The sequence below is a fragment of the Orbicella faveolata genome, unplaced genomic scaffold, assembly GCF_042242905.1.
Source record: "Orbicella faveolata isolate gen_17 unplaced genomic scaffold, um_ofav_v1 contig_15, whole genome shotgun sequence".
NCBI lineage: Eukaryota > Metazoa > Cnidaria > Anthozoa > Scleractinia > Merulinidae > Orbicella > Orbicella faveolata.
In genome coordinates this window covers 5,108,084-5,134,828 of record NW_028301542.1, presented here as the reverse complement: position 1 = coordinate 5,134,828, position 26,745 = coordinate 5,108,084, and the positions used below count along the sequence as shown (strand labels likewise).

Below are 26,745 nucleotides of genomic sequence, written 5' to 3'. Positions count from 1 at the left end.
AGTTAGTACTCACGGAAAATGCCCCTAATTTATATACGACAACAAAATTTTCATATTTTTCAGAGATACACAACGTTCACTGTCTATAACATAGCACAAGCGAAAAGAAAAGGAACAAGCTTTATACGGTTCATAAGTCTCGTAAGTGTTAAACTAGAATTGTTATGTATTTAGACTCTATAGTTGCAGCAACAAAACAGACGGCATAAACTTTCCAGCTGTATTTCCAGCAAGGACACATACAGCTACGGAACAATCCTATATGAAAAGGTCGGGGATGTTCGTCGTCTCGCTTTGGGGTGTAAATCAAGGATTTTGGTCTCACTTGGAGTGTTCAGGACGAAATTCCACTAGTTTTAGCTGTCAATGTATCTTTTAGGGTGCACTCGAAGAAATGACAGTTAAAAAACGCTCTCATTTCCGTTTTTAGGCTCGATTTGCGTAGCTCTCTAGCTAGCTGTGGAGTCCGGTCTACAAGCCTGGGCTCCTTTGCCTAACAGTAGATGCCAAAATTTCCAGTACCCCTCCATGAAATCCCTCGTTTCTACAATTTGATATATTCAACCCTTCTTCGTTTTAAGTATTTAGAGGTCAAATAAAGCCCGAGACACGCCCATATTGGTCTGCTTTAGTTAAATTCAATTTTTTTTGACGAGTATTCCCGACGTTTTCATATGGGAGCCACCCCTCTCCGCGATACAGCCTCTGTTTAAGAATAAAACGTTAACAGCGAGACTTTATTTTGCTCTTGACCAAATTATGACAGAAAACATTCACGTTGGAGCAGCTGTTTTTAAGCATGTTCATCGCCCATTTTGGCCAATACATTGAAATATCTCGAATTGTCAAAACGAGTCTGTGGCATAGTTTTTGACACGCTAAAAAAGGTGGTAGTGACGAGACATGATAAACAAGCAATTCTTCAAAACTGCACAAAGGTGTTGAAAAAAAGTGTATTTTTTCCCCTCCAGTTTGAACCCAGAACTGCGGACAGAAGTGCACTCTTTTCCATTTCTGTAAGTCAATGGATTATATTTATTCCTCGAAATAAGAATTAAAATTTATAAATGCGGACACTGGACCACATACGGCTTCTGATTTCTCCACAGCCCGGAAATAGAATTGTGAATCAATTTACCCAAAGCGAGTTGGAACTGTGCGTGCGCAAGCTTCTTCTTTCTTAATCAATGATGTGCAATCTGCGATTTTAATTCTTCGTTGCGTTGAAGATTAGCGGAGAATTTCAGGCTTGCTTCAACTTATTTATACTTATTTATAACAACTACGTTACACGACTGACTCCTTTTGTTGTCACGTTTGTGAAAAGCAATTAAGTGCTATTGACAGGTGGTTTTCCATAAAAGAAAGCATTGAATACACTTCCCTTTTTAACTATGTTTTGCAAAAGAAAGCTAGAGCAATGTTATCGGACCTCAGATGAACGAAGCAAACAAGTATATAACAATATTTCCCATGCAATACAAAATCAACGGTCATTACATAATAAAAATATTATTTACCTATTCACGCGGGTAAATAATACATTAGAGACTTTTAGATTCACGTTTCCCGCGAACGGCTAACCGCTAGGATACACGTGACCAGAGCCAGACGTCACGTTTGAGGTTTTCGACTCGCGTTTGAACGTCAAGAAGTAGGTTTTCACGTAAGTCATTTACCACAAGCTTTATTGCCTTGAATTGTATTTTATGCCACGTACAAATGCCGAAATCGAATAAAGTGACCCTTTTTCTACAAATCGGATGAGTGTTTCAGGTAAATAAGCAATTACCTAGCCTTTTGTTGTTATTTGAAGAAAGGCACTTATCCTAAGTGGAAATCCAATATGGGGGCGGCTTAAGTCGAATGTGTGTTTTATGATGCTTTAGTTCTTTAGCAAACTACACATACTAGAAAACATTTTTTTTTCAAATTCGGCGTTATTTTGACAATTTCTACTGTATTGACAGGATGATTTCTATTTGCTCCAATTGACTTCAATCTAAATCTGTTTACGTCCGAATGGCGAACGACAAACGTCTAACCTCAAACCGCAGTTTGACATTTGCGGTAAACGTGGATCTAAAGGTCTCTGTTGAGTTCATTATACATCCGCAAAACTTCACAAATGAAACCGAAAAGCCACAAATATTTTAATTCATCAGTTATATTGAAAAACAACATTTCATCGTGTTCTTTGGATTCGTAAATTCGATCAATATCTTGTCGCAGGAAAAAGAAAACTAAGCTTTTTAGGTCATTGAAACTGGGAAATGACAAACAGTGTTTTTGTAATTTACCGAAAAATAGTTTCAAACGAAGTAGAGGTTCGATATATAAATGAGTTAAAACCACAAAATGACACATCCGTGATGAATTCTAATTTTACTCAACTTACAAAGTTTTCCTTTTTTATTTTTAATAATTCAAAAGAAAAACTTACTGCAAACCTTTAGTGAAAGCAACTGCATGAAAAACACGTCCTGAGTCACAATTTAGAACTTCACTAAATATGATTTTTAGCAACGTAAGTTTAGTTCGCGAATTAACTAGAAACAGTATATTTTCGCTTTTCCACGCTAAAGCCATTAACGGAAAAGGTGCCGTTTAATTATTAACATTTGTTGACACAGCGAAAGATTCTTTCCTCTTTTTAAATTTTGTTCAAGAGTATGCCTCTTTTTGTTGTAAATATCACTTGCAGGACCTAATCCAGTACAAATGAATTTTGCCAGCTATGAGGAAGAGTAGTTGAAGTTTGGTTGAAGAATTTATCAGCCCGAGGTGAATTTGCCGAAAAAAATGCTGAGTTATCAATTTAATCTTTTCACACATATTATTATGATAAAAGCTGAACAAGAGTCCAGGATACGCATTTCTCAGGCCGGATAAATTTGAAAACGAAGCTTTATTTCTGCGGTTAGGCCTACAGTGCATACTAATCCGTCACGAAAATGGAGCTTTTCGAAAACGCTCTTCAAGCCAGGAATTTGAAAACGCCGGCTTTTCGTTTTCGTGTGGACGGAAAACATTTTGAAAACGGAGCTTTTCGAAAACGATGGCCTCACGATAATCATGTGATTTCCCTGACTGACATTTCTTCAAATGCAAATCCAAAATGGAAAAATGAACGTTAATTGTTGCGTTTTTAATTGGGGCCAGTCATATCCCTTTGTGTCGTTGCGTTTTCAATGTGTTCTCCTTAGTCAAGAATGACTCTCCATCATATATTCTGTTATCAAGGCGAATCTAGGTGGTTTAGTCCAAGCGCACTTATAGCACTTAGAAATCTGCTTTTTAAACTTTGTTTTACAAAACAACCTTCCTTTATGGGTGAAGAAGTGAATACGACTATTAATTTCACAGGCAAAACGAAATTAACGGACATGACTTAATGAACCAATAATATTTACAAACCTTTTAGCCCGGGCGTATGGTGTATTCAATTTTTAATATAGATCGAACTTTCACAAATGGAAAAAGCCACAAATATGCAGAACTGTAAATAGCTTCATTTCACTGATAAACAACGGGTTTATAATTAAGCAGTCTTATTAGCAGATTTTGTGCTTCATCCATTTTGTGTCAGAACAAAACTAAACTTTTAAGTCTTTTAACATTGTCAAAACGTGTTGAGTAGAGAAAGTATTCAAACTGAAATAATTAATTGTATTGTTTTTATTCAGTATAACTAATTTTAAATAAACGAAACGTCAGTAAAATAAAATAAGACCACAAATTGGCGACTTTCTTGAACTTAAAATCAGTCTCCGTTTTCCTGGATGTAGGGGAATTTCGCCGAAACGTCGATAAATATATTTGTGGTCATGTTTCTTTTCATGTTTTTGACATCAATTTAACTGAACAGGTCCATTAATTTAATTTGTTCTTTTTTTCTAGTTCAGAACCAGTTTTTATTGAAGTTATATAGCCCAGGGCGAAAATTTTTTCCCGAGAGTCACTTCCATCAAAGTTTTCTATGAAATTTTCCTCAATTCGTTCAGGAAGTAAAGAAGTTAAGTTTCGTGGGGAAAATATATTTTATTTAACAAATAAAGAAGCCTAAGCCGTGTATTACACTGTGATAAAACTGACACGACGGGCATTTGAGAATACGAGGGAAATATAGAAAACACGAGCCGCAGGCGAGTGCTCTCTACATTTCTCGAGTGTTCTCAAATGTCCGGAGTGTTTTACGAACAAGTTCTCGAAGGTGATTAATCTTGATGACAAGGCACCGTTTCCACATACTAAGTTTGTTGGGTAAAATTAAAATTTCAAAAAATAAATTTGTTATAGAAAATTATTTAAGTTTTTTAAAAAAAAATGTCATGCGCTAAATTGCCAAATGATTTCAAACTATCAAAGCACACTCACAGTTATTTTACATTGTGTTGATTTTAAGGACTGTCTTGCCAAGGAGTCGAGCGTAATGGCTTTTGTCAAAAAGCTTTTTTACCTAGCAGCTGTGCTTGGAGTATCGCAACTGTTTTGTAACGTGGAGGCACAGCAATGTAGCAGACAAAGTCGAAAAGAAGCTTCCCAGTTTGGCATGATGTTACAGAGACACATCTTCAAACGGATGACGGATCCTTCGTATGTTTGTCTTAAGGAGTGTCGCCTTGACTTACGGTGCCAAAGTTTCAACTACGTTATTTCCAAAGAGATGTGTGAATTGAACAATCGCACCAAGGAAGCGAGACCTGAAGATTTTGTTCCAGACCCTGACAGATATTACTTTAGACGAGACTTTGGTAGAGGTAACTAATCATAGTTTTATCAAGTTCCTTTCTTACCCGGTTTAGTGAATTTCTCGTTTCTCGATTTAAGAAAAGAGGCACATCATGCATACGTTGGTAATACGAATTGCAAAATTATCATGATGAAATATATGCAATAACGATTGAAATTGTCGGACACTTCGGATGAATGTTGGAAATTCTCTACATCTTGACGAGCCTTTACATCACCTTGGGAAATCGTCGGAATTCGTCGGGTCATCTTCGGAAATTTTGTAGGTCTTCGGTTAAACTTTGGAATCTTTGTAGGTTGTCAAAAAATCTCTGGGAATCCTTCGAATAAACCGATCAAAATGCATTAATTATTCTGCTCTCTACGCTTTAAACGTATATGAAATGATGTCGATATATAGATAACATCCTCAGTATGATTCAAGAATCACACGGGAACTGTAACACACCTGGTTAATATCACGGATTATTATACGGTTGTACATGTGTTTCACAAGGACTGGGAACTACCGAATTCACGAATTTGATCGGCTAAAATCGATATTGACCGCGGTCTAGATTTTCCCATTTAGACCGGCACCTAAATCGGTTACATTTTGCGGTGAAAAAGCTGTAAACTAAAATACAAAAATGTTGACTATTTCCTTAAAAAACTATTAGTGGAAGTGCCAAAACGCCTGATGAGAAAAAAAATATTAAAGAGGACGAGCAAACTTTGGCCGATTTAAGTTCAGCTCATCGCGGTTCGCAAGGAAAATGCCAGCTAGTACAAACCAGTTACATTAGAAGAATCAAATTTTTCTTTTGTGCCATATAATAAACATCTTATTAACCGAGCTTAGTCGGTCTGTATGGGAGAATCTTGATCTCGGTCTTGCATACAGACCGAACGCAGTGAGGTCTGTACTCACGACCTTGGTCAAGATTCTCCCATACAGACCGACTAAGCTCGGTTAAACAAAAATGTATGAATTCCTTCATCGAGCCAAATTTTGCTCGTTAAAGACTAAGAATGGTCAATTGGACCGATTTATGGCGAAAAAGAAAGTTTTGGAGAAAATTTGTGCTTTTCTTTAATAAGAGCTAATGAATAATATTCGCTTTCCAGTCCCCCTCGGTTCCATTCCTGAACTGCCTGCTGAATCGTGCCATGAAATCAAGGCGAGTGAAGGAGGACAAGCCGTCAGTGGAACATACTGGTTTTATTCTATTGTACCAGACAACGTTGCACTTGCATACTGTGACATGAAAACCGAAGGTAACTTTACCCAGTTTTCTTTTTTTGTCGCTGTTTTGAGGTGTCCAGTTGCACACAGCTTTTGCAGCAAAATGAGGAAAAAAGTTACGAAACATTATACATGGTTTTTACACGTAACAATAAAAAATGTATTTTTGATTATGACAAGGTCTTTTTCTAACCCTGACGTCTTATACAGATATCTAGATTTTTTTTGCAGTATTTAACAAGAGGAAATCGTCTATTTGTAGCGCTAGAGTCAAGGAAATTCAAGGTCGGGGTTCTTTTAGACTTAAAATAGTAATTACCATTTACAACAACCTCTCTGGGAAACTTTGGGCAAAATACATTAATTTGATTCCAAGGTGGGCTACTTTCAAATTTCAATATTTAGACTTCAGACCTCTTATTATGCACATTCACTACTGGTAAAGACTACAAAATTAACTTCAAATTGAAGGAAACCCGAAAGTAACAGTTTTCTAAGATAGAGATATTAAATAAACCATAAAGAAACAAGGATGGTCTAGAATGGAGAAGACTGACACGGTTTACAAAAGAAGAACTTCAAAAAAATAGGCTAAACTTTTCAATATGAGCAAACCGTGAAGTAGGTCCTTTAACTAGGAACATTTGTAGTCTTTACCCTTAAAATGGTAGCTTGACTTGATAATATGGACCTCTATGAGACTCCAAAATCAGAGGTGTTGTTAACGAATTCTATCCATTTCAAAACCTTAAAAAAGATGAGTGTATTTTGCTATCCTTCCCTCAGACCTGGACGAATGCAATTCCTCAGTTCCTGTTTGTCACGAGAGTGCCACGTGTCAGAATACCATTGGTTCTTATCGCTGCTTATGTAACAGGACTGGGTTTATTTATCAGGATGGAAAAGGTTGCGTTGGTAAGTATAACATGACTTGGTCAGCCTAGTGCTGCCTGAACTCCACCTTTTCAAATAAAGTAGGTGTGTAGGTATGAATTCTTGCCCACGGTTTTGGCAAACTCTAAACAGCAGTCTCAGAATCTCATATCTTTTGTTATAATTTTTTACTTCGCTCGAATTTAAAGGAGCTCAGTTACGTTATTTTGAGTCATTTTGGCCACGTACAAAATTGAATTTAAATTGAAGGAAACCTGGAAATATAAATTTACTAAGATAGAAAAACACAATAGAGATAATAATCAACCATAAAGGAGCAAGGATGGTTAAGGATGGAGGAGATTGACACGGATTACAAACGACGAACTTGAAAAATTTAGGCTAAACTTTTCAAGATACGCAAACCGTGACGTAGCTCACTTAAGTGCTAGCTGACAATCCCTCGATTACCACTCGTTTATTGATCTTTGCACCTGCTGTACAAAGCAAACTAACAACAGGCTGCGTCAGAGGTTTCGCACTAAGGCAAGGCTATAGCAAAGTGCTATAGCAAAGTTGAACAGGAAAACGAGTTTAATCATTTCGATAAGAAAATGAGTGCTTGAAAAGAGCGGAATTAAAGTTATCAACAGTCGTTATATCTGATAATCTTCGGCAAACTTCGGAAGACAATCGTAAAGATTCGTTTAATCCCTTCGGATCATCGTGGAAAATCTTCGTCCACAAGTCACCTTTGGCGCTTCTTTTCCTTTGCTTTACAGATGTTGATGAATGTGCCGACGGGTCACATGATTGTGACGTCAATGCCGACTGTAACAATACTGCGGGATCCTACACATGCTCGTGCAAACCAACATATTTCGGAAACGGAAAATACTGTACAAGCTTCCGTGAGTTTTTCGTCTGTCATATTTGCAATGATATTATAAATTAATAAACGAACCCTTTTGTCCTAGCTTTGTAATCTTGGGATAACTTTTGTTCGCTACGTGCACCGTGTGGGGGTGAGCAAAATTTCAAGATATATTTTTGTCTCATACAAAAACTAGGCTTTTGTGGGTGGGCCATGTTCGCGGGGGCCTCATGGTTAGTGCGCTCGACTCCGGATCGACCGGTCTTGGTTCAAGTCCTAGCCGAGGACATTGTGTTGTGTTCTTGGGCAAGACACTTTACTCTCACAGTGCCTCACTCCATCCAGGTGTATAAATGGGTACCGGCGAACTTAATGCTGGGGGTAACCCTGCGATGGACCAGCATTCCATCCAGGGGGGAGTAGAAATACTACTAGTTGCTTCATACCACAAAAACCGAGATAAGCTCTGGCCTGATGGGCCAATTGGCCCGTATTCCAACTTAACCTTTTTACCATAATTTGCTAATTTATTTAAGATGGCTCCTGCTTTTTCTTTTGACCCAAAGTACTTAAGCCTCACTTTGCTATTCTCTCTTACCCAGGCGGCCTCGGTTCATCCGTTATTCTTGCTGGTCTCGATCGCAAAAATTACACCGAGAAGCTGATTTCCTTTTTGGACCCAGTCCTCCTGAGCTCACAGCGTAGTGGGTTTGTGCGGTGCTGGCATGCCAAGACTGACGGCTCGGCTGCATCGATATTCCACGACAACTGTGATGGAAAGGGACCCACCTTGACCATCATTAAGTCCGGCAACTACATATTTGGTGCATATACCGACGTGTCCTGGCATAGCAGTAAGTATCAATTAGACAGTTGTTTTCTTTCTGCGGGGGTGGTACTCCCAGAAAAATTCGGTGGGGGTGTGCGACCCGCTTCACAAAACCCATACCCTATTTATGACCAAAATCTGCGATTTTCCCTACCCTATTTATGACATGACCAAAAGTCCAATACCTTATTTAAGACCAGACCCTTGAATCAATACCTTGTTTCAGACCTGCCTTATAATTAGTTCCCTAGTTCAGACCAAGGTTAAAGGCAATGTTTATATGCTTTTAGTGGAAGGATAGCTTTTTCTATAAGACATACCCGATCCAAGACTAGAGTTCAAAAACCATACCCTATTTGGGACCTAAATGGCCAAAATCTATACTCTATTTACGACAAAAACTGCTAAAAAGCCATACCCTGTGGAGCCGCACATACCTGTATAGCCCATATAAGGAGGTAACCCCCCTCCCCGTCCGGGCAATACAATTTCCTTTCATCAGTGTTTGTTTACAGCCGAGGTATTTAGAATGTTTCAAACGTTTCTCTTCATTTCAGCTCCTTGCGACTACTCTACAGCCAGTAAAGCTTTCATCTTCTCGCTTTACAACAGCAAAGGATATAATCCTGTCAAGCTGACCCAGTATCAAAATCAGGAAAAAGCAATGTATGGTTGTTCCAATTACGGACCCACTTTTGGTTCTAATAGCGGAGATCACGACATCTACATATCGGACAACGCTTTGAGCAACCAACATTCTTATACCCGATGTGGCTCTACGTACTCCGTTCCCCCCGGATATGTAACTGGTTACTGTGGATTTTTCACTGGAGGCCGATATTTCACTCCTACTGACATTGAAGTGTTCTACGAAATAGGTAATAAATATTCGCAAATAAAGCGGCTTCAACCAAAGTAATCACTACAATAAGCGACTGGCTGACGATGCTCGCACCACGCTGTCGTCCAATCAGAAGTAGTCTAAGATCAGAACCAATCGCAACTCGCTCGTACACAGCTTTCGCACACCTTTTCCCGCGCTTCTCCTCAGCTACATGTATTTGGTTCTGGTTTGATTGGTTCACTTGATAATTCCTCGTGTAACCTGTTTTTCAGCATAAACGCTACAATTTCTTTCAGATGCCTGCCTCTGTCAGTACAATCAATTGCAGTATTCTTTATAGTTGTGGGAGGCGCGGTGGCCTCATGGTTAGTGCGTTCGTCTCCGGATTGAGCGGTTCGGGTTCGATTCCTGGCTGGAGGCATTGTGTTGCATTCTTGGGCAAGACACTTTACTCCCACAGTGCCTCTCTCCACCCAGGTGTACAAATGGGTACCGGCGAACTTAAAGCAGGGGGTAACCCTGCTATGGACTAGCATCCAATCCAGGGAGGAGTAGAAATACTCCTAGTCGTTTCATACTACAGAAACTAGGATTAGCTCCGGCCTGATGGGCCACTTGGCTCGTATGCAGACTTTACCTTATCTTATAGAGTGAAGCCGTAGATTTTCGACTATGTTGCAAACATTTTTGACTACTTTCGTAAGACTTTCAAATAAACAGACTTTCAAACATTATCCTAAGGTCTTTTTATCATTTCGGAACATTTTCTGAGCATGTCTTTCGTAGTTTGGAAAAGACGTGAGAATGTTTCCAGGAAAGACGCGTGTTTTTCATCATGTCGTAAACACATCTTATTTGAAACTCATTTTGCCGAATCAATATATCAAAATTCATTAAAAGACATTAAATGACCATTTACCCAAAAATTCCGGAAATTTCGGTCAGAATGTAAATGGTAAGACAATTTTGGCTCAACCGAACGGGAAATTTCATAATTTTCAACGGACATTTCCGACTGGAAAATGTGGTTATTGCCATTGGCAATCTTTCACCGCCATCTTGGAATATGATCAAGTTGAACTTGTCCTAGTCTCTTTTGGTAAATTGGTTTTTCTTGATTAAATGGTAAATCGTCAATCGGAACGGAACTTACCAGCGGGCATTTTTGGTAAACAGCTAAGAACTACGAATTCATTTGCCTTTATCTCACTTCAAAATACCACAAATTTTGTTTTATTCCACAGGGGACCTTGGTGCATCGGCCATTCTTGGAAGCCTCGATTTCGGCAAATACTTGGGAAAGCTTATTTCTTATTTAGACCCAGTCGTCCCGGATGCATTCCGCAGTGAGTTTGTGCGGTGCTGGCATGCAAAGACTGACGGCTCGGCTGCATCTACATTCCACAACAACTGTGACGGAAAGGGACCGACTGTGACGATCATTAAGTCCGGCAGCTACATATTTGGCGGGTATACGGATCTGTCTTGGCAAAGTGAGTATTTATGAGAACGTTTTCAGTGTGAACTGTCTTCGTTTCTTAGGCCTTCTGAACAAATGTGAAACCTTGTCATTATTATCAGGTTGACTCTCACTGGCAGAACTATCTCAAAACTGAATAATTTTGCGAGGCAGCGTTAATCTCGAATAAGAAATTTGAAAAATTATGTGGCTGTGTGGTTGACGTACGCGTTCTCCAGACTACCCTGAATTTGGTCTTTTCACGTTCTTATTTTGCAGAGAATGGCAAAGAAATGTTCCAAGATTTATAACAATTGCATTGCTGAACTTAGGCTACGTTTACACGAACACGGTCTCAAATCGACACGGTTATATCCTTTCAAAACCATATCCAAAAGTATACGGTTTCCAAGCCTTTACACGAAAACGATTTGTCCGCCTTTTTGGCTGTTACGTCGTGGCCGCGACATGTTTTGTTACCAGAGATTTAGAGACGATTATACCTTGAAGCATCGCAAATTTGTTTCGGAAGTGGCGAAGCGTAAAGATGTCAGTAATTTCGTTTGGACTGACGAAGAGGTAAAGCTTCTTTTGAGAATAACGAACGAATAAAAAGTCGCTAAAAGTGCAAAAACTATCGATTGGGAGTCCGTACATCAAACGATTCAATGCGCCAAACGGAAGCAGTTTTCAAATAGACACGTACGGTTATCCCCGTTTACACGGCACATGAAACTGTATCGTTTTGAAATCGCTCCACTTTCGACAGCGTTTTAGAAAGATGTGGTTTCATTTATTATTCCATCGTCGCCGTGTAAACGGAAGGCGTAACCGCATGGAAAAAGCACTTTTGTTTTTTTTTTAGGCTGCCAATAAGACACTGTTTAATCGGCAATGATGCTGACAGAACAAAACTTCAATACATCATATTCTACAAAATCTGAGTCGTGCATCTGAGTTAGGAGTATTCTCCGTAAGATGTCCTGTTGTAAACACCAAAAGCTACCAGAGAGACGATCTCTCTCTGTCAGTCCCCAGACTTCTCTCTTGCTTATCCGTCTTGCTCCAACTAAAACACTTTTTCGACTATAGAAAGAGTTTCCACCTAGAACGTCGCGATCCCATTTCACGCATTTGAAAATTCAGGCGTCACCAAGGTATTCCACGCTTAAAGCAGTTGCCAACAGATCCTATCCTCTAGTTGCCTATTTATTTGTTTTTCTTTTTGTTGTTGTTTCTTCTGTTCCAAAGATTACTTTATAATATATGGTAGCTTTATTTCTGTTTTTCTTTTCAACCGAAATGCTTAGAATGTGTAAAACTTTTGTTTCCAATTCAGGTTCTAGTTGCAGTTATACTTCTGCCAGTAAAGCTTTCCTGTTCTCCCTTTACAACAATGATGGATATAATCCTGTCAAGCTGACTCAGTATCAAAATCAGCATCTCGCAATGTATCACTGCTCCAGCTACGGACCCACTTTTGGTAATCATGACATCAAAATATCGGACAACGCTTTGAGCAACTCAAATTCGCATACACGGTGCGGCTATACATACTCCGTTCCTTCAGGATATTCAACTGGTAACTGTGGATTTTTCACTGGAGGCAATGGGTTCACTCCTACTGACATTGAAGTGTTCTACGAAATAGGTGATTAAAAACAGAACATGCTAACTCTCTTTAATGCCGTAATGGTTCGATTTAGTGCACTCTTTCTGTAAGCGACGCCTTACAACCCAGAAAAATTGGGTGGGGGTGTGCGGCCCGCTTTCCAAACTTCTTACCCTATTTATGACCAAAATCCGCGATTTTCCCATCCTATTTATGACCTGAAAAAGTAGCTTCTTCTAAAATGACTACCCAGTTCAAGACTAGAGCGCAAACACCATACCCTATTTATGACTAGAACGGCTGAAAACCCTACCCTTTCAGGCCGCACATACCTATATAGCCCATGTAAGGGAGTCTCCCCCCCCCCCCCCCCTCCCCGGGCTTACAACATACGCCCTCATTGCAAAAGTGACATTGAAGACATTGACATCGAAGAGATGATAGTAAAGACTGATTAGACAAGTAAATAATGTATCAGTCAATTCCATGTGTGGCCAACCCTACGGGCAATAGTGGGGCATTTTGCCAAAATGTTAATCCCGGGGGCTGGGCATCAGCCTTGCTCAATTACCCCGGGGCATTTGACCATCTCCCTTTTTCATCTTACATGAAGCCATAGTTAATGGAGGGAAAATGGTTTAGAAACTTGGCAAAGTTCTTTGGGGGCTGACGCAGCACAAAACCTGCCAAAATACAAAAGGTGGTTATGTGTGCTCATACAATTAACTAATAGCAGCATTGCGATTATATCAATCAAGCATAGGCAATGAGCATAAAACAACAGATGTCCTGGGTCAAGGACCTTCAAACATAAATCTTAGCCTTTTTTTTTTTTTCGATGTTTACCGGCCTTCATAACCATTTCCTTTTATTGGTGATGCAGCATTGTCGCCTCTTTTAATGACCAGTTTATCTGCAAATACGGCAAGTTTCGTAATGAATGACATATAGGACATAAATAAGACTCTAGATCCTACGGAATAACCTATATTATTTTTTCTTCACTATTAAAGTTTAAAAAAACATTGCTAGGACTTTTAATTTGGCCTGAATTGGCTTAGATTCTATTGAAAGTAACATGAGAAACGAAAAAAAGAAAAATTGAGCCACAACCCCGAGGCATTTGAACAACTGGTTTGTTCCAGCCGTACGGCATTTCCAGGTTGTTTTCAAAATAACCTTATTCCCGGGGGTAGGCCTGCTGGGAGGGGGAGCATGGACACAGCTGGAATTGACTAATGCATTTCTCTCTTGAGCGTAAGATTTAACGCATCGACTTGGTCTAAACAGGCAAATGAAATGAAATTGAAATGCCTTATCACATTTCCAAGTTTATGTTGAAGAGAAAAAGAAAGAATTAAGCGCGCCGTCCCTAATAAAAGCCCGCTCTTCAATTATCACCCTCCCTTGAGTTACCAAAAGTATGAAATAAGCGCCCGGGTCACTAAAATCGAAGCATGAATTATTTGCTTCGTAGAAGAAGAGATTATATTATATATATTTTAGCACTTTTTAGAAGTTTTGTATCATGTTTTCTTTGCATTCGTGTCTCTTAGGAATTCTTAGTTTATATTTACATTTGTACCCATTTTATTCACTCAGTTGACTTGATAATGACGTTAAGCGAACGTCGAAACGTCGTCGTTGGTTTTAAACCAAAATGGTTTTAAGTTTTCCATATTGTCGCAGTTTTTTATAGTCAAATATTTGCTTTTATGCAAATAATCAATCGTTTAATTGATGAACGATATGATATGAAAAAGAACATATCATTGTTAACCTTTTCAGTTCAAAATGTTAATTCTTCTTACTCAGAGCCACACAGTTCTTTTAATACCAATTCTGAGAGTTTTAAGGCAGATCAGGACAGTTTCACTCGGATGATGATTTTCGGATGATGATTTTCATTTCTCATAACCTGTTTGCTTGATAATGTACTGGCATTGTGATGAGAAATTAGATCTTGATCACTCTCAGGATATAAAGGAGATTTTACGTAAACCAAAAAAGACGACTTTAATACTCTTTATTGTATGGCTAGCTCCTTGAGAGGGCAAGATGAACAACATCCTGCGCTCTGATTGGTTACCCGAGCGGGCAAGATGGTGCTATCTTCCTCAAGGACTGTGAAGGTCAATTGGCTTAACTATGACGAGCTTTCAATCAGTTTTGTGCCGGCCATTACTTTTCTTGGTCAAATGGATAATAAATTTGCATCATTTGGTGGTTTAGGGTAATAGTTTGCCATGATGTATTTTTAGTAAAATCGATATTATCATGAAAACGTTTAACAGATAAGCTCGATTTCATAGGGAAGCTTAAACAGACAGTTAAAAAGATTGCCGATTTTTATGTGACGTTGTCATACTCAGAAATAAAAATTGATACTTACTTTATTGGTGACACCAACACGGCGCCTCCATACAAAGCTCTATCTACAAATTTGAGAGAAGCATTTCTCGAATAACACAGGTATGAAGAAACATACAGACCTAAATCTTAGCGAGGTTGTATATAAATCAATAATCTATCATATCTCAGATGCTTGACTTAATTTATTGAATGATTAAAATCTTGATTGTTGATGGCATGACAATGAAAACCAGCAGTACGACTGCAGTTACTTTGACCTTTTGTCTCTTTTACCCAGGTGGCCTCGCAACATCTGCAATTCTTGGCAACCTCGATCACAACAAATACTTGGGGAAGCTGATAACTTACTTAGATCCAGCTCTCCCGAGCGTATCGCGGAGTTACTTTGTGCGGTGCTGGCATGCAAGGACAGACGGCTCAGCTGCGTCCACATTCCACAGCAACTGTGATGGAAAGGGACCCACAGTGACCATCATTAGAGTTGGCCAATACATATTTGGAGGATACACTGACGTGTCTTGGCGCAGTAAGTATGATAAGACCTAACTATCACCAGGAGCTTGATAAAAACTTGCTTTATTATCTCAGTAAAAGAACAAAAAAACAACTCAATTATCGTTCTTTTGTTTAACCATTGGTCTTACTCTTTTCTTGTTTAAGGAATACAAGTACTTATTTCAGGTTTGGAATCAATATTAACGCGGTTTTTTGATGTTACGCGAACTTGCTGTTTCGCATAATTATAATAATAATCACTTTATTTAAGTGTCGATGTATTTAGCACTAATGTGCTAATTGGGGACACTGTAAATAAATAAACAAATATCTCAAGTATAACATAAAGTATTAAGAATCCCAACTGGTGGGAGGTTGACCAGTTGGCTATTTACACAACGCGGCCGAGGAGTTGAACCCGGGGCTACCGAGAACAAATCCAGATAGCGGTAGGGCGGAGGATTTGAAACAGGGACCTCCAGATTTCAAATCCAGCGCCCTAAACCACTCGGCCACGCCACCTCCATATTTGACCTCAAATCGCATCCGATGGCTTAATTCATAAGAAAATCCTCGATTTCTCTGAAGATCTTTCGCAGCTACCCTGCGAGCAGAGCCGCTTCGATCTTATTCGCAGTCAAAAGTAGGGCTGCGAGAACTTAATCTAGCGGCGCGACGCGCGTAAAGCAGACTAGCTTTCGTCTTGGGCAAACTTTATCGGTTTCAATTAGGCGACGAGGAGTTCAGAAGCTAGAGTGGCTCAATTCAGAGGGTGGCTAAGGGTTTTTACGTGACGCATGATCGCCCCAAAATTAGCAGCGTGACGCGTGAATTAGCCTCGTGATGCGGGACAGGACATCATATAACGTGATGCGTGATTTGCTATTTTACAAGCACGTGATGCGTGATTTGCCAATAAGATTTCCGTCGTAAGTGAACGTTCTTTGAACTACAACTGAAACCATTCATAAAAAGTAAACAGTAAATACAATCTTAAAAGAATCCGTAAAATCGTGGCAGATGTGACACCATTTTCTGGTCTTTTCGTCCTTTTTCTTGACCTCTGATATCTTTGATCTTTGTGGATCCTCGTGGTACTATAGGTCCAAACAATTGTGACACAATAGGAATAAGTCCACTGAAAACAGTTAAACTTTGCACTAGGACTATGAGCTTCAGTGTTATTTTTGTCCATTTTGTCGACAGATCATTTTTGGCAGTTCATCAAACCATATCCGAATCCGGCTATCTATCAATCAATCAATCAATCAATCATCGTATGAAAGGTCTGAAAAAATGTCGTCCCAAACCCGGGGGGTCCTAAATGGCTGGAAAGATAAGAGACGTTAGTCAGAGTTTGGTGTCATTTTATGCCGCTCGAGAAGACAGTGAGAGGCTGCACAAGGAAAAAGTTGGTGAACCACTTAATGGAGGTCGTCATAAAGACCTAACTGAATTCAAAAGCCACGTTATGTCATCCACAGACATAAAAACGTTGTCATGCAGAAGAGGATTTGCAGGGGTAATGCTTTGACACAAATATTGCCTGTACATCAAAGCATAGCAAAGGGGGCGTAGACGTCTTCTCAATTCGTATACAAGATCTCTGCCAACATGGCCTATAAACAGGCTCCCGATTGTGTCATAGAGGAAGGAAAGAAGAATTAGCCCGCCTTTTCGGAGAGGAAAAAATCCCACACCGGTAGGCTCGCTTCGCTCGCCCTATTTTATCGCCTATTCACAGACGATGCCAACTCTCCCAGATTATCCAGGCCTAGCCTCCTGGATACAGACCGAATCTCCCGGTCTCCTGTACGTGTCAATCCACTTTTTTGGCCTATAATTGTCATTTTCGGGGGAAATTATGTTTGGAATATTTTCCGACGCATTTCTGTGGTTGATGTATTTTTTTAACGATGCTTTTAGGGTCGAGAAAGTAAAATTGGCGATGTAGTTACTTTTCTTTGCGTGACGCGTGATTGGTGAAAAAATTTCTCCGTGATGCGTGGTTTAATAGAAAAATTCATCGTGATGCGTGATTGGTACCTCCCCCCCGCCCTTTGCTACCTTCAATTCAGAAGGAATAAATTGATCGGCACTTCGTGTATTGCCGACAAAGAGACTTCCTTGTTTTTGTAACCCATGTAGTGCCAAAAATCATTCGAGATTGAGATACAAAAGAAGTGAAAATAAGGAACTATCTTACGAGTCTACTCTGGCCATACGCAGCATCCAGAACACTGACTGAGCGAACGAATGTACGAACATAGGAACGTATGAACGAACGAACGAACGAGCTAACGAACGGGCGAGCGAACGAACGGAAAGACGGATGGACAGACGGTACGGACGAAGGGACAAAGGGACGAACGGACGAACGGACGAAGGCAGGAAGAGACGAAGGGACGAACGGGCGAACGGACGTATGAACGTACGAAGGTACCTGACGTACGAACGTAGGTCAACGTAGGCACGAATTAAACGAAAGAGCAAAAGATTATGTATGTTATGTATATCTATGTATCTACTAACAAGGGAAACCTAATTTATTTGGACTTACGTTATGGAAGTGCTAACGACTTATATTACCATTGCATATCCATTCTGGTTTGGCAACCACAACAGTACGGACTCGAACGTCGATTGAAAAATGAATTTTCTGGTTAATCCAGTTTCATGTATGTTTGTCTCGCACTGTCAGACCTATCTCAAAACTGAATAATTATGCTAGACAGCGTTAAGTTCGAAAATCATGTGGCTGCGCGGTTTGTTTTCCAGAATACGCTGAATTTGGTCATTAAGCATTTAATGACTGGCCCCAAAGGAAGCAGTGAGTTTTGTATCCCTGAGACCCTCTATGTTCTCTGAGGCGAATCCCAGGAGAACATTGAGGTCGAGTGGAAACAGAACTCATTGTTTCCCACGTGGCCAGTCATGAAGTGTTTTGTTATTCCTCGCAACTCAAAAACAAACAAGAAGATCTGTTAGATCTTATAACCGCGCTTTTAAAATTTAACTGTTTTCTTAGTACTACAGTCGCAACGCAGTGCATATTCCAAAGCAATCTTTGATGATTCATTGATTACTGTAGACATCACAGCACTTGATCAACATAAACTCTATTATCGCACCATCAGGCGTAGCCGTTGTGACATCTCCGATGACGTAATAGTCTTAATCTGGAAGTTTCTTCGGGATATGTATGGGCATGAAGATACGAACACTATTACAAACCGCTTTCTTTCTTTAAAGTCACGATTAAATTTAATTGTTTTTTTCCCTTGAGTTAAGGGTTAGCAAAGAAGTCACACGAGTCACATAATTCAAGAATTGCGTTATCTACGGCTATCTTTAGTACGGTGGTTATTTCCCTATCAATGACGTAATCTTTGCACGTTCTGACACGTTCTTTGCTTGGCTTGCAAATATTTAATTTTCTTTCCGATCTATGAACTCGCTGCGATGAAACAGTCAAAGGATTTACTTCATTTGCCTAAAACCGCAAGAAATACTCGCAAAATTACAAATAAATTAATGACCGTCGCTTCTGCGGAAATAAACTTGCAAAGTAAACACGATCTTATTTGTCACGTAGCGGAAAGTGAAAGCTGCAACGTCAGCGCATTCCATGGCTGACGTAATACCTTTTTTCAGCGTATTTATTATTCCCTTTAAATCCAACGCTTTGATAAAGCGAAAAGAAAATATATTTTACCCACAAAAAAGAAAACAATATCCGTAAAATTGTCCGTGTGTTTATGTTTTAACAGCTTCTGGCGGAAAAACATCACACGTTGCGTGACTCAAAGTTTGGCCGAGCGGAGGTCTGCGTCTGGTCACCGACAAAAAAAACAAAAAACAAGAAGATCTGTTAGATCTTAAAACCGCGCTTTTAAAATTTAACTGTTTTCTTAGCACTACAGTCGCAACGCAGTGCTCATTCGAAAGTAATCCTTGATGATTCATTGATTACTGTAGACATCACATCACTTGATCAACACAGACTGTACTATTGCACCATCAGTCGTAGCCGTTGCGAAATCTCTGATGACGTAATAGTGTTAATCTGGAACTTTCTTTGGGATATGTATGGGCATGAAGATACGAACACTATTAACAACAGCTTTCTTTCTTAAAAGTCAAATTTAAATTTAATTTTTTCCTTGAGTAAAGGGCTAGCAAAGAAGTCACATGAGTCACATAATTCAAGAATTGCCTTATCGACGGGTATCTTTAGTACGGTGGTTATTTCCCTACCAATGACGTAATCATTGCATGTCCTGACATGTTCTTTGCTTGGCTTGCAAATATTTCATTTTCCTTCCGATCTATGAACTCGCTGCGATGAAAGAGCCAAAGAATTTACTTCATTTGCCTAAAACCACAAGAAATACTCGCAAACTTGCAAATAAATTGATGACCGTCGCTTCTGGCGAAATAAACTTCCAAAGTAAACACGATCTTATTAGTCACGTAGCGAAAGTGAAAGCTGCAACGTCAACGCATTCCATGGCTGACGTAATACCTTTTCTTAGCGTATTTATTATTCTCTTTGAATCCAACGGTTCGATAAAACCAAAAGAAAATATATTTTACCCACAACAAAGGAAACAATATCCGTAAAATTATCCGTGTATTAATGTTTTAACAACTTCTGGCGGAAAAAACATCACACGTTGCGTGACTCGGAATTTGGCCGAGCGGAGGTCTGCGTCTGGTCACCGACAAAAAAAAAATAAATAAACCACGGGTAAACCTAGAACCGCGCTCGGCCCATGGCCGCGCGGTTAATAATAATAATAAACCACGGGTAAACCTAGAACCGCGCTCGGCCCATGGCCGCGCGGTTAAAAAAAAAAAAACGCGAAAAAAATCGTTTGCTTGACGTCGGCTGCAACATAAATTTGACGGGGTTACAAGAAGACCAACCTGATCATGTGCCAGTCGAAAGTTCAAGTTGTTGTTTCCCTAGGGAGTTAGTAAGTTTTGTTCGCCCCAGGAGAGTTAGTGAGTTTTGACCCACTGCACGTGACACATTGTCTTCCAATCGGAGAAGGTATTTCGGTTGGGAGATATAGCAGTTCATGTTGTTTAGCAGCACGGCAAAGAAATGTACCAAGATTTCTCACGCACGCACACAAGCATCGCACTGCTCAACTTACACGCACTTTTTTTTCAATCTTCCAATAAGATGTTTATCAATGACGCTGACAGAACAAAACTTTGTTGCATCCAATTCTACTAAATCTGAGTCGTGAATCTGAGTTAGGAGTATTTTCCATAAGATCCTGTTGTTTCCATAAGGTCCTGTTGTAAACCACCAAAAGCTTCCGGAAAGATGATCTCTCTCTGTCAGTCCCCAGACTTCTCCCTTGCTCATCCGTCTTGCTCGAAAACACTTTTTCGACTATAGAAAGAGTTTCCACCTAGAAAGTCACGATCCCATTTCATGCGTTTGAAAATTCAGGCGTCACCAAGGTATATCACTCTTAACGCCTTTGCCAACAGATCCGATCCTCTCGCTGAATACTTATTTTTGTTGCTGTAGTTGTTCTGTTCCAAAGAACTCCTTATACAATATGGTTTCTGTATATGTCTGTTTCTTTTTTCAACCGAAATGCTTAGAATTGTTAAACTCTGGTTTTCGTTTCAGGTTCTTGCAGTTACTCCACAGCCAGTAAAGCTTTCGTGTTCTCGCTTTACAACAAAGATGGATATAATCCTGTCAAGCTGACTCAGTATCAAAATCAACATCTCGCAATGTATCACTGCTCCAACTACGGACCCACTTTTGGTCATCATGTTATCTACATATCGGACAACGCTTTGAGCAACTCAAATTCGTTTACCCATTGCGGCTATACATACTCCGTTCCTTCAGGATATTCAACTGGTAACTGTGGGTTTTTCACTGGAGGCCAGCACTTCACTCCTACTGACATTGAAGTGTTCTACGAAATAGGTGATTAAAAACAGAACATGCTGACTCTCTTTTAATGTCGTAATGATTCGATTTAGCGCACTCTTTCTATAAGCGCCGCCTTGCAACCCCTGAGGGGGGTACTCCCAGAAAAATTGGGTGGGGGTGTATGGCCCCCTTCCCAAAACCATTACCCTAATTATGACCAAAATCCGCGATTTTTCCTACCCTATTTAAGACTTGAAAAAGTAGCTTCTTCTAAAAAGCGTACCCAGTTCAAGACTAGAGTGAAACACCATACCCTATTTATGACCAAAACGGCTGAAAACCCTACCCTTTCAGGCCGCACATACCTATCTAGCCCATATATGGGAGTCTCCTCCCCTCCCCCGGCTTACAACTAGCGCCCTCACTGCGAAAGTAGCATTGAAGACATTGACTTCAAAGAGATCATATTACAGACTGATTAGACAAGTAAATAATGTATCAGTTAACTCCATGTGTGCCTTTCCCCCCGGAGCAATAGTGGGGCATTTTGCCACAATGTCAATCCCGGGAATCGGGCATCAGCCTTGCACAGTTACCCTGGGGCATTTGACCATCTCCCTTTTTCACCTTACATGTAGCCATAGTTAATGGATGGAAAATGGTTAGGAAATCTGGCAAAGTTCTTTGGGGGTTGACCCTGCACAAACCCTGCCAAAATACAAAAGGTGGTTATGTGTGTTCATACAACTAACCAATAGAAGCATTGTGATTATATAATTCATGCATAGTCAATGAGCATATAACAACAGATGTCTAGGGTCAAGAACTCTACCCTCTTTTGGTGTTTACCCGCCTTCATAACCATTTTCTTCTATTGGCTATGATGCAGCATTGTCGCTTCTTTTAATGACCAGTTTATCGTCAAATACGGTAAGTTTCGTATTGAATGCGACTAGATAGGACATAAATAAGACTCTTGATCCTACGGAATAACCTGTATTGTGCTTTTTCTTCACTATTAAAGTTAAAAAAGACCCTGCTAGGACTTTTAATTTGGCCTGAATTGGCTTAGATTGTATTGAAAGTAACATGCGAACATGAGAAAAAATAATTGAGCCACAACCTCGGGACATTTGAACAACTGGTTTGTTCCAGCCGTACGGCATTTCCAGGTTGTTTTCCAAAAAACTTCTTGTCCGAGGCTAGGCCCTTGGGGGTGGGGGCATGGGCACAGCTGAAATTTACTAATGCATTTCTCTTATGAGCGTAAGATTGAACGCATCGACTTGGTCTAAACAGGCAATGGTGTTACGATTATGCGAACCCCTATTGTTATAATTCTCAAGTGAAAAAATAACTGTTATTGTCCATTGAAATACCTTATCACATTTCCATGTTTATGTTGAAGAGGAAAAGAAAAAAATAACCGCACCTTCCCTAATAAGCGCCCGCTCTTCAATTAGCACCCTCCCTAGAGTTACCAAAAGTATGAAATAAGCGCCCGGGTCACTAAAATCGAAGCATGAATTATTTGCTTCGCAGAAAAAGAGATTATATTATATCTTAGGAATTCTTAGTTTATATTTACATTTGTACCCATTTTATCCACTCAGTTGACTTGATAATGACGTTAAGCGAACGTCGAAACGTCGTCGTTGTTTTTAAACCAAAATGGTTTTAAGTTTTCCATATTGTCGCAGTTTTTTATAGTCAAATATTTGCTGTTATGCAAATAATCAATCGTTTAATTGATGAACGATATGATATGAAAAAGAACGTATCATTGTTAACCTTTTCAGTTCAAAATGTTAATTCTTCTTACTGAGAGCCACACAGTTCTTTTAATGCCAATTCTGAGAGTTTTAAGGTAGATCAGGACAGTTTCAATTGGCTGATGATTTTCTCTTTTCGTATAACCTGCTTGCTTGATAATGTACTGGCATTCTGGTGAGAAATTAGATCTTGATCACTCTCGGGATATAAAGGAGTTTTCAAGCAAACCAAAAAAGACGACTTTAATACTTTTTATTATATGGCTAACCCCTTGAGCGGGCAAGATGAACAAATTCCCGCGCTCTGATTGGTTACTGGAGCGGGCAAGATGGTGCTATCTTCCTCAAGGACTGTGAAGGTCGATTGGCTTGGCTTTAACGAGCTTTGAATCGATTTTTTGCCGACCATTACTTTCCTTGGTCAAATGGATGAAAAATTTACATCATTTAGTGGTTTGGGATGATAGTTTGCAATGATGTATTTTTAGTAAAATCGAAATTATCATGAAAACGATTAACAGATAAGTTCGATTCACAGTTGAAGAGATTGCCGATTTTTATGTGACGTTGTCATACTCAGAAATAAAACTTGATACTTACTTTATTGGCGACACCAACAAGGCGTCTCCATACAAAGCTCTATCTACAAATTTGAGAGAAGCATTTCTCGAATAGCACAGGTATGAAGAAACAGGCAGACTTAAATCTTTGCGAGGTTGTATATAAATCAATAATCTATCATATCTCAGATTCTTGACTTAATTTATTCAATGGTTAAAATCTTGATTGTTGATGGCATGACAATGAAAACCAGTAGTACGACTGTATTTGCTTTGACTTTTTGTCTCTCCTACCCAGGCGGCCTCGCAACATCTGCAATTCTTGGCAATCTCGATCACAACAAATACTTGGGGAAGCTGATAACTTACTTAGACCCAGCTCTCCCGAGCGTATCGCGGAGTTACTTTGTTCGGTGCTGGCATGCAAGGACAGACGGCTCAGCTGCGTCCACATTCCACAGCAATTGTGATGGTAAGGGACCCACAGTGACCATCATTAGAGTTGGCCAATACATATTTGGAGGATACACTGACGTGTCTTGGCACAGTAAGTATGATAAGACCTAACTATCACCAGGAGCTTGATAAAAACTTGCTCTACTATCTTGTAATAGAGCCAAAAAAAACCCCGTCAATTTTAACTTTTGTTTAACCATTGGTCTTACTCTTTTCTTGTTTAAGAAATACCTGTACATGTACGTATTTCAGCTTTGGAACCGATATTAACACGGTTTTTGATGCTGCACGACCTTGCTGTTTCGCATAATCGACCTTAAATCGCATCCGTTGGCTTAATTCATAAGGAAAATCCTCTATTTCTCTGAAGATCTTTCGCAGCTACCCTGCGGCGAGCAGAGTCGCTACGATCTTATTTGCAGCTAAAGATATCGTGATTGGTCGTCCACACACCCGCGTAAGGCTACGAGAACCCGATCTAGCGGCGATGAGTCGTGTAAAGCAGACTAGCTTTCGTCTTGGGCAAAATGTTTCGGTTTCAAGTTCCCAAGCTAGAGTGGCTCAATTCAGAATGAGTAAATCGATCAGAGCAATGCACTTCATGTAGTGCCAACAAAGAGACTTCTTTGTTTTTGTAACTGCTACGTAGTGCGAAAAGTCATTCGAGATTGAGATACAAAAGAAGTGAAAATTAAGAACGATTCACTTGGTTTTTCTCAATTTTCTGGAATTTTTCTTTCTGGATGTTAGACGGCATTTGGAAATTAAGAAATTTAGCGACACTTAGGGAAAGGTCAAGCCAAGTAACGTTCTAATTACTATCTCATCAGTCTGCTCTGGTCTGCGCATCCAGAGGACTGCCTAAGCGAACAAACGAACGACCGAACTTTATTAACGTGTCTAAAAACATGTAGACAACTAACTTAATTGAACTTACCTTACCTTGAGGAAATGGCGAGGGCTTACCGTAGCACTTTCATTCTCTTTAGAAAGCTAGCGTAGCGAGTTCAAATAGCGCGTTTTAGCCACCATAGCAGCACGGCCACGAACTGTCGATTGAAAAACGAATTTACGTTTTACCTACGAAACTCGGGTTAACTCAGTTTTACTTGAGGTTGACTCTCACTGACAGAGCTATCTCAAAACTGAATAATTCTGCGAGGTAGCGTTAATTTCGAATAAGAAATTTGAAAACTCAGGTGGCTGTGTGGTTCACGTACGCGTTCTCCAGACTACACTGATTTGGTCATTTCACGTTCTTATTTTGCAGAGAATGGCAAAGAAATGTTCCAAGATTTATAACGCACGTGCGCAGCAATTGCATTGCTAAACTTTGGCTACGTTTACGCAACCGCGGTTTCAAATCGACACGGTTATATCCTCTCAAAACCATATCAAAAAGTATACGGTTTCGAAGCTTTTACACGAAAACGATTTGTCCGCCTTTTTGGCATCTTTCCATCATTCCATCGTCGCCGTGTAAACGGAAGGAGTAACCGCATCGAAATGACGCGGAGGCGGCCTTACTTTTGTTTTTCTCAGGCTTCCAATAAGACAATGTTTAACCGGCAATGATGGTGACAGAACAAAACATAAATACATCATATTCTACCAGATCTGAGTCCTGAATCAGAGTTAGGAGTCTTTTCCATAAGATGTCCTGTTGTAAACCACCGAAAGCTTGCAGAAAGATGATCTCTCTCAGTCAGTCTCCAGACTTCTCCCTTGCTTATCTGTCTTGCTCCAACTAAAACACTTTTTCAACTATAGAAAGAGTTTCCACCTAGAACGTCGCGATCCCATTTCACGCATTTGAAAATTCACGCTTCACCAAGGTATACCACGCTTAAAGCCCTTGCCAACAGATTCGATCCCTTCGCTTCCTATTTATTTGTTTTTATTTTTGTTGTTGTTTCTTCTGATCTAAAGATTACTTTATAATATATGGTAGCTTTATTTCTGTTTTTCTTTTCAACCGAAATGCTTAGAATTGTTAAACTTTTGTTTTCATTTCAGGTTCTTGCAGTTGGTCCACAGCCAGTAAAGCTTTCCTTTTCTCTCTTTACAACAACAATGGATATAATCCTGTCAAGCTGACTCAATATCAAAATCAGCATCTCGCAATGTATCACTGCTACAACTACGGACCCATTTTTGGTAGTGGCGTTGGCATCTACATATCGGACAACGCTTTGAGCAACTCAAACTCGTATACCAAGTGCGGCTATACATACTCCGTTCCTTCAGGATATTCAACTGGTAACTGTGGGTTTTTCACTGGAGGCTATTATTTCACTCCTACTGACATTGAAGTGTTCTACGAAACAGGTGATTAAAAACAGAACATGCTAACTCTCTTTTAACGTCTTAATGATTCGATTTAGCGCGCTCTTTCTATAAGCACCGCCTTGCAACCCCCGAGGGGGGAGGGTGTACTCCCAGAAAAATTGGGTGGGGGTGTGCGCCCCGCTTCCCAAAACCCTTACCCCATTTATGACCAAAATCCGCGATTTTCCCTACCCTATTTATGACCTGAAAAAGTAGCTTCTTCTAAAAAGCGTACCCAGTTCAAGACTAGAGTGAAACACCATACTCTATTTATCACCAAAATGGCTCAAAACCCTACCCTTTCAGGCCGCACATACCTATATAACCCATATAAGGGAGTCTTCTCCCCTCCCAATCCCCCCCGGGCTTACAACTAGCGCCCTCA

The 26,745-nt window shown here is 39.8% G+C and overlaps 1 protein-coding gene across 1 annotated transcript; it reads left to right on the top strand.

Annotated features, from left to right (window-relative positions):
- The first annotated feature begins 977 nt into the window (after positions 1 to 977).
- Positions 978 to 26,381, top strand: LOC149113222 (uncharacterized). Its single transcript, XM_089288089.1, has 13 exons — positions 978 to 1,016; positions 4,406 to 4,760; positions 5,860 to 6,009; positions 6,764 to 6,892; positions 7,633 to 7,761; positions 8,327 to 8,578; positions 9,111 to 9,431; positions 10,642 to 10,890; positions 12,196 to 12,507; positions 15,119 to 15,367; positions 20,990 to 21,298; positions 23,875 to 24,123; positions 26,049 to 26,381. Exons 2-13 carry the CDS (start codon positions 4,433 to 4,435, stop codon positions 26,366 to 26,368), a joined length of 2,997 nt encoding a protein of 998 aa, XP_089144215.1. The 5' UTR covers positions 978 to 1,016; positions 4,406 to 4,432; the 3' UTR covers positions 26,369 to 26,381.
- Positions 26,382 to 26,745: the final 364 nt, after the last annotated feature.

What these genes read in the sequence shown, in the direction of transcription:
- LOC149113222 (XM_089288089.1), top strand. Translation starts at nt 4,433, where the DNA reads ATGGCTTTTGTCAAAAAGCTTTTTTACCTAGCAGCTGTGCTTGGAGTA. An exon ending in TGAAGTGTTCTACGAAATAG is followed by an intron (nt 9,432 to 10,641) that starts GTAATAAATATT and finishes TTTATTCCACAG; the next exon opens with GGGACCTTGGTGCATCGGCC. An exon ending in TACGGATCTGTCTTGGCAAA is followed by an intron (nt 10,891 to 12,195) that starts GTGAGTATTTAT and finishes TTTCCAATTCAG; the next exon opens with GTTCTAGTTGCAGTTATACT.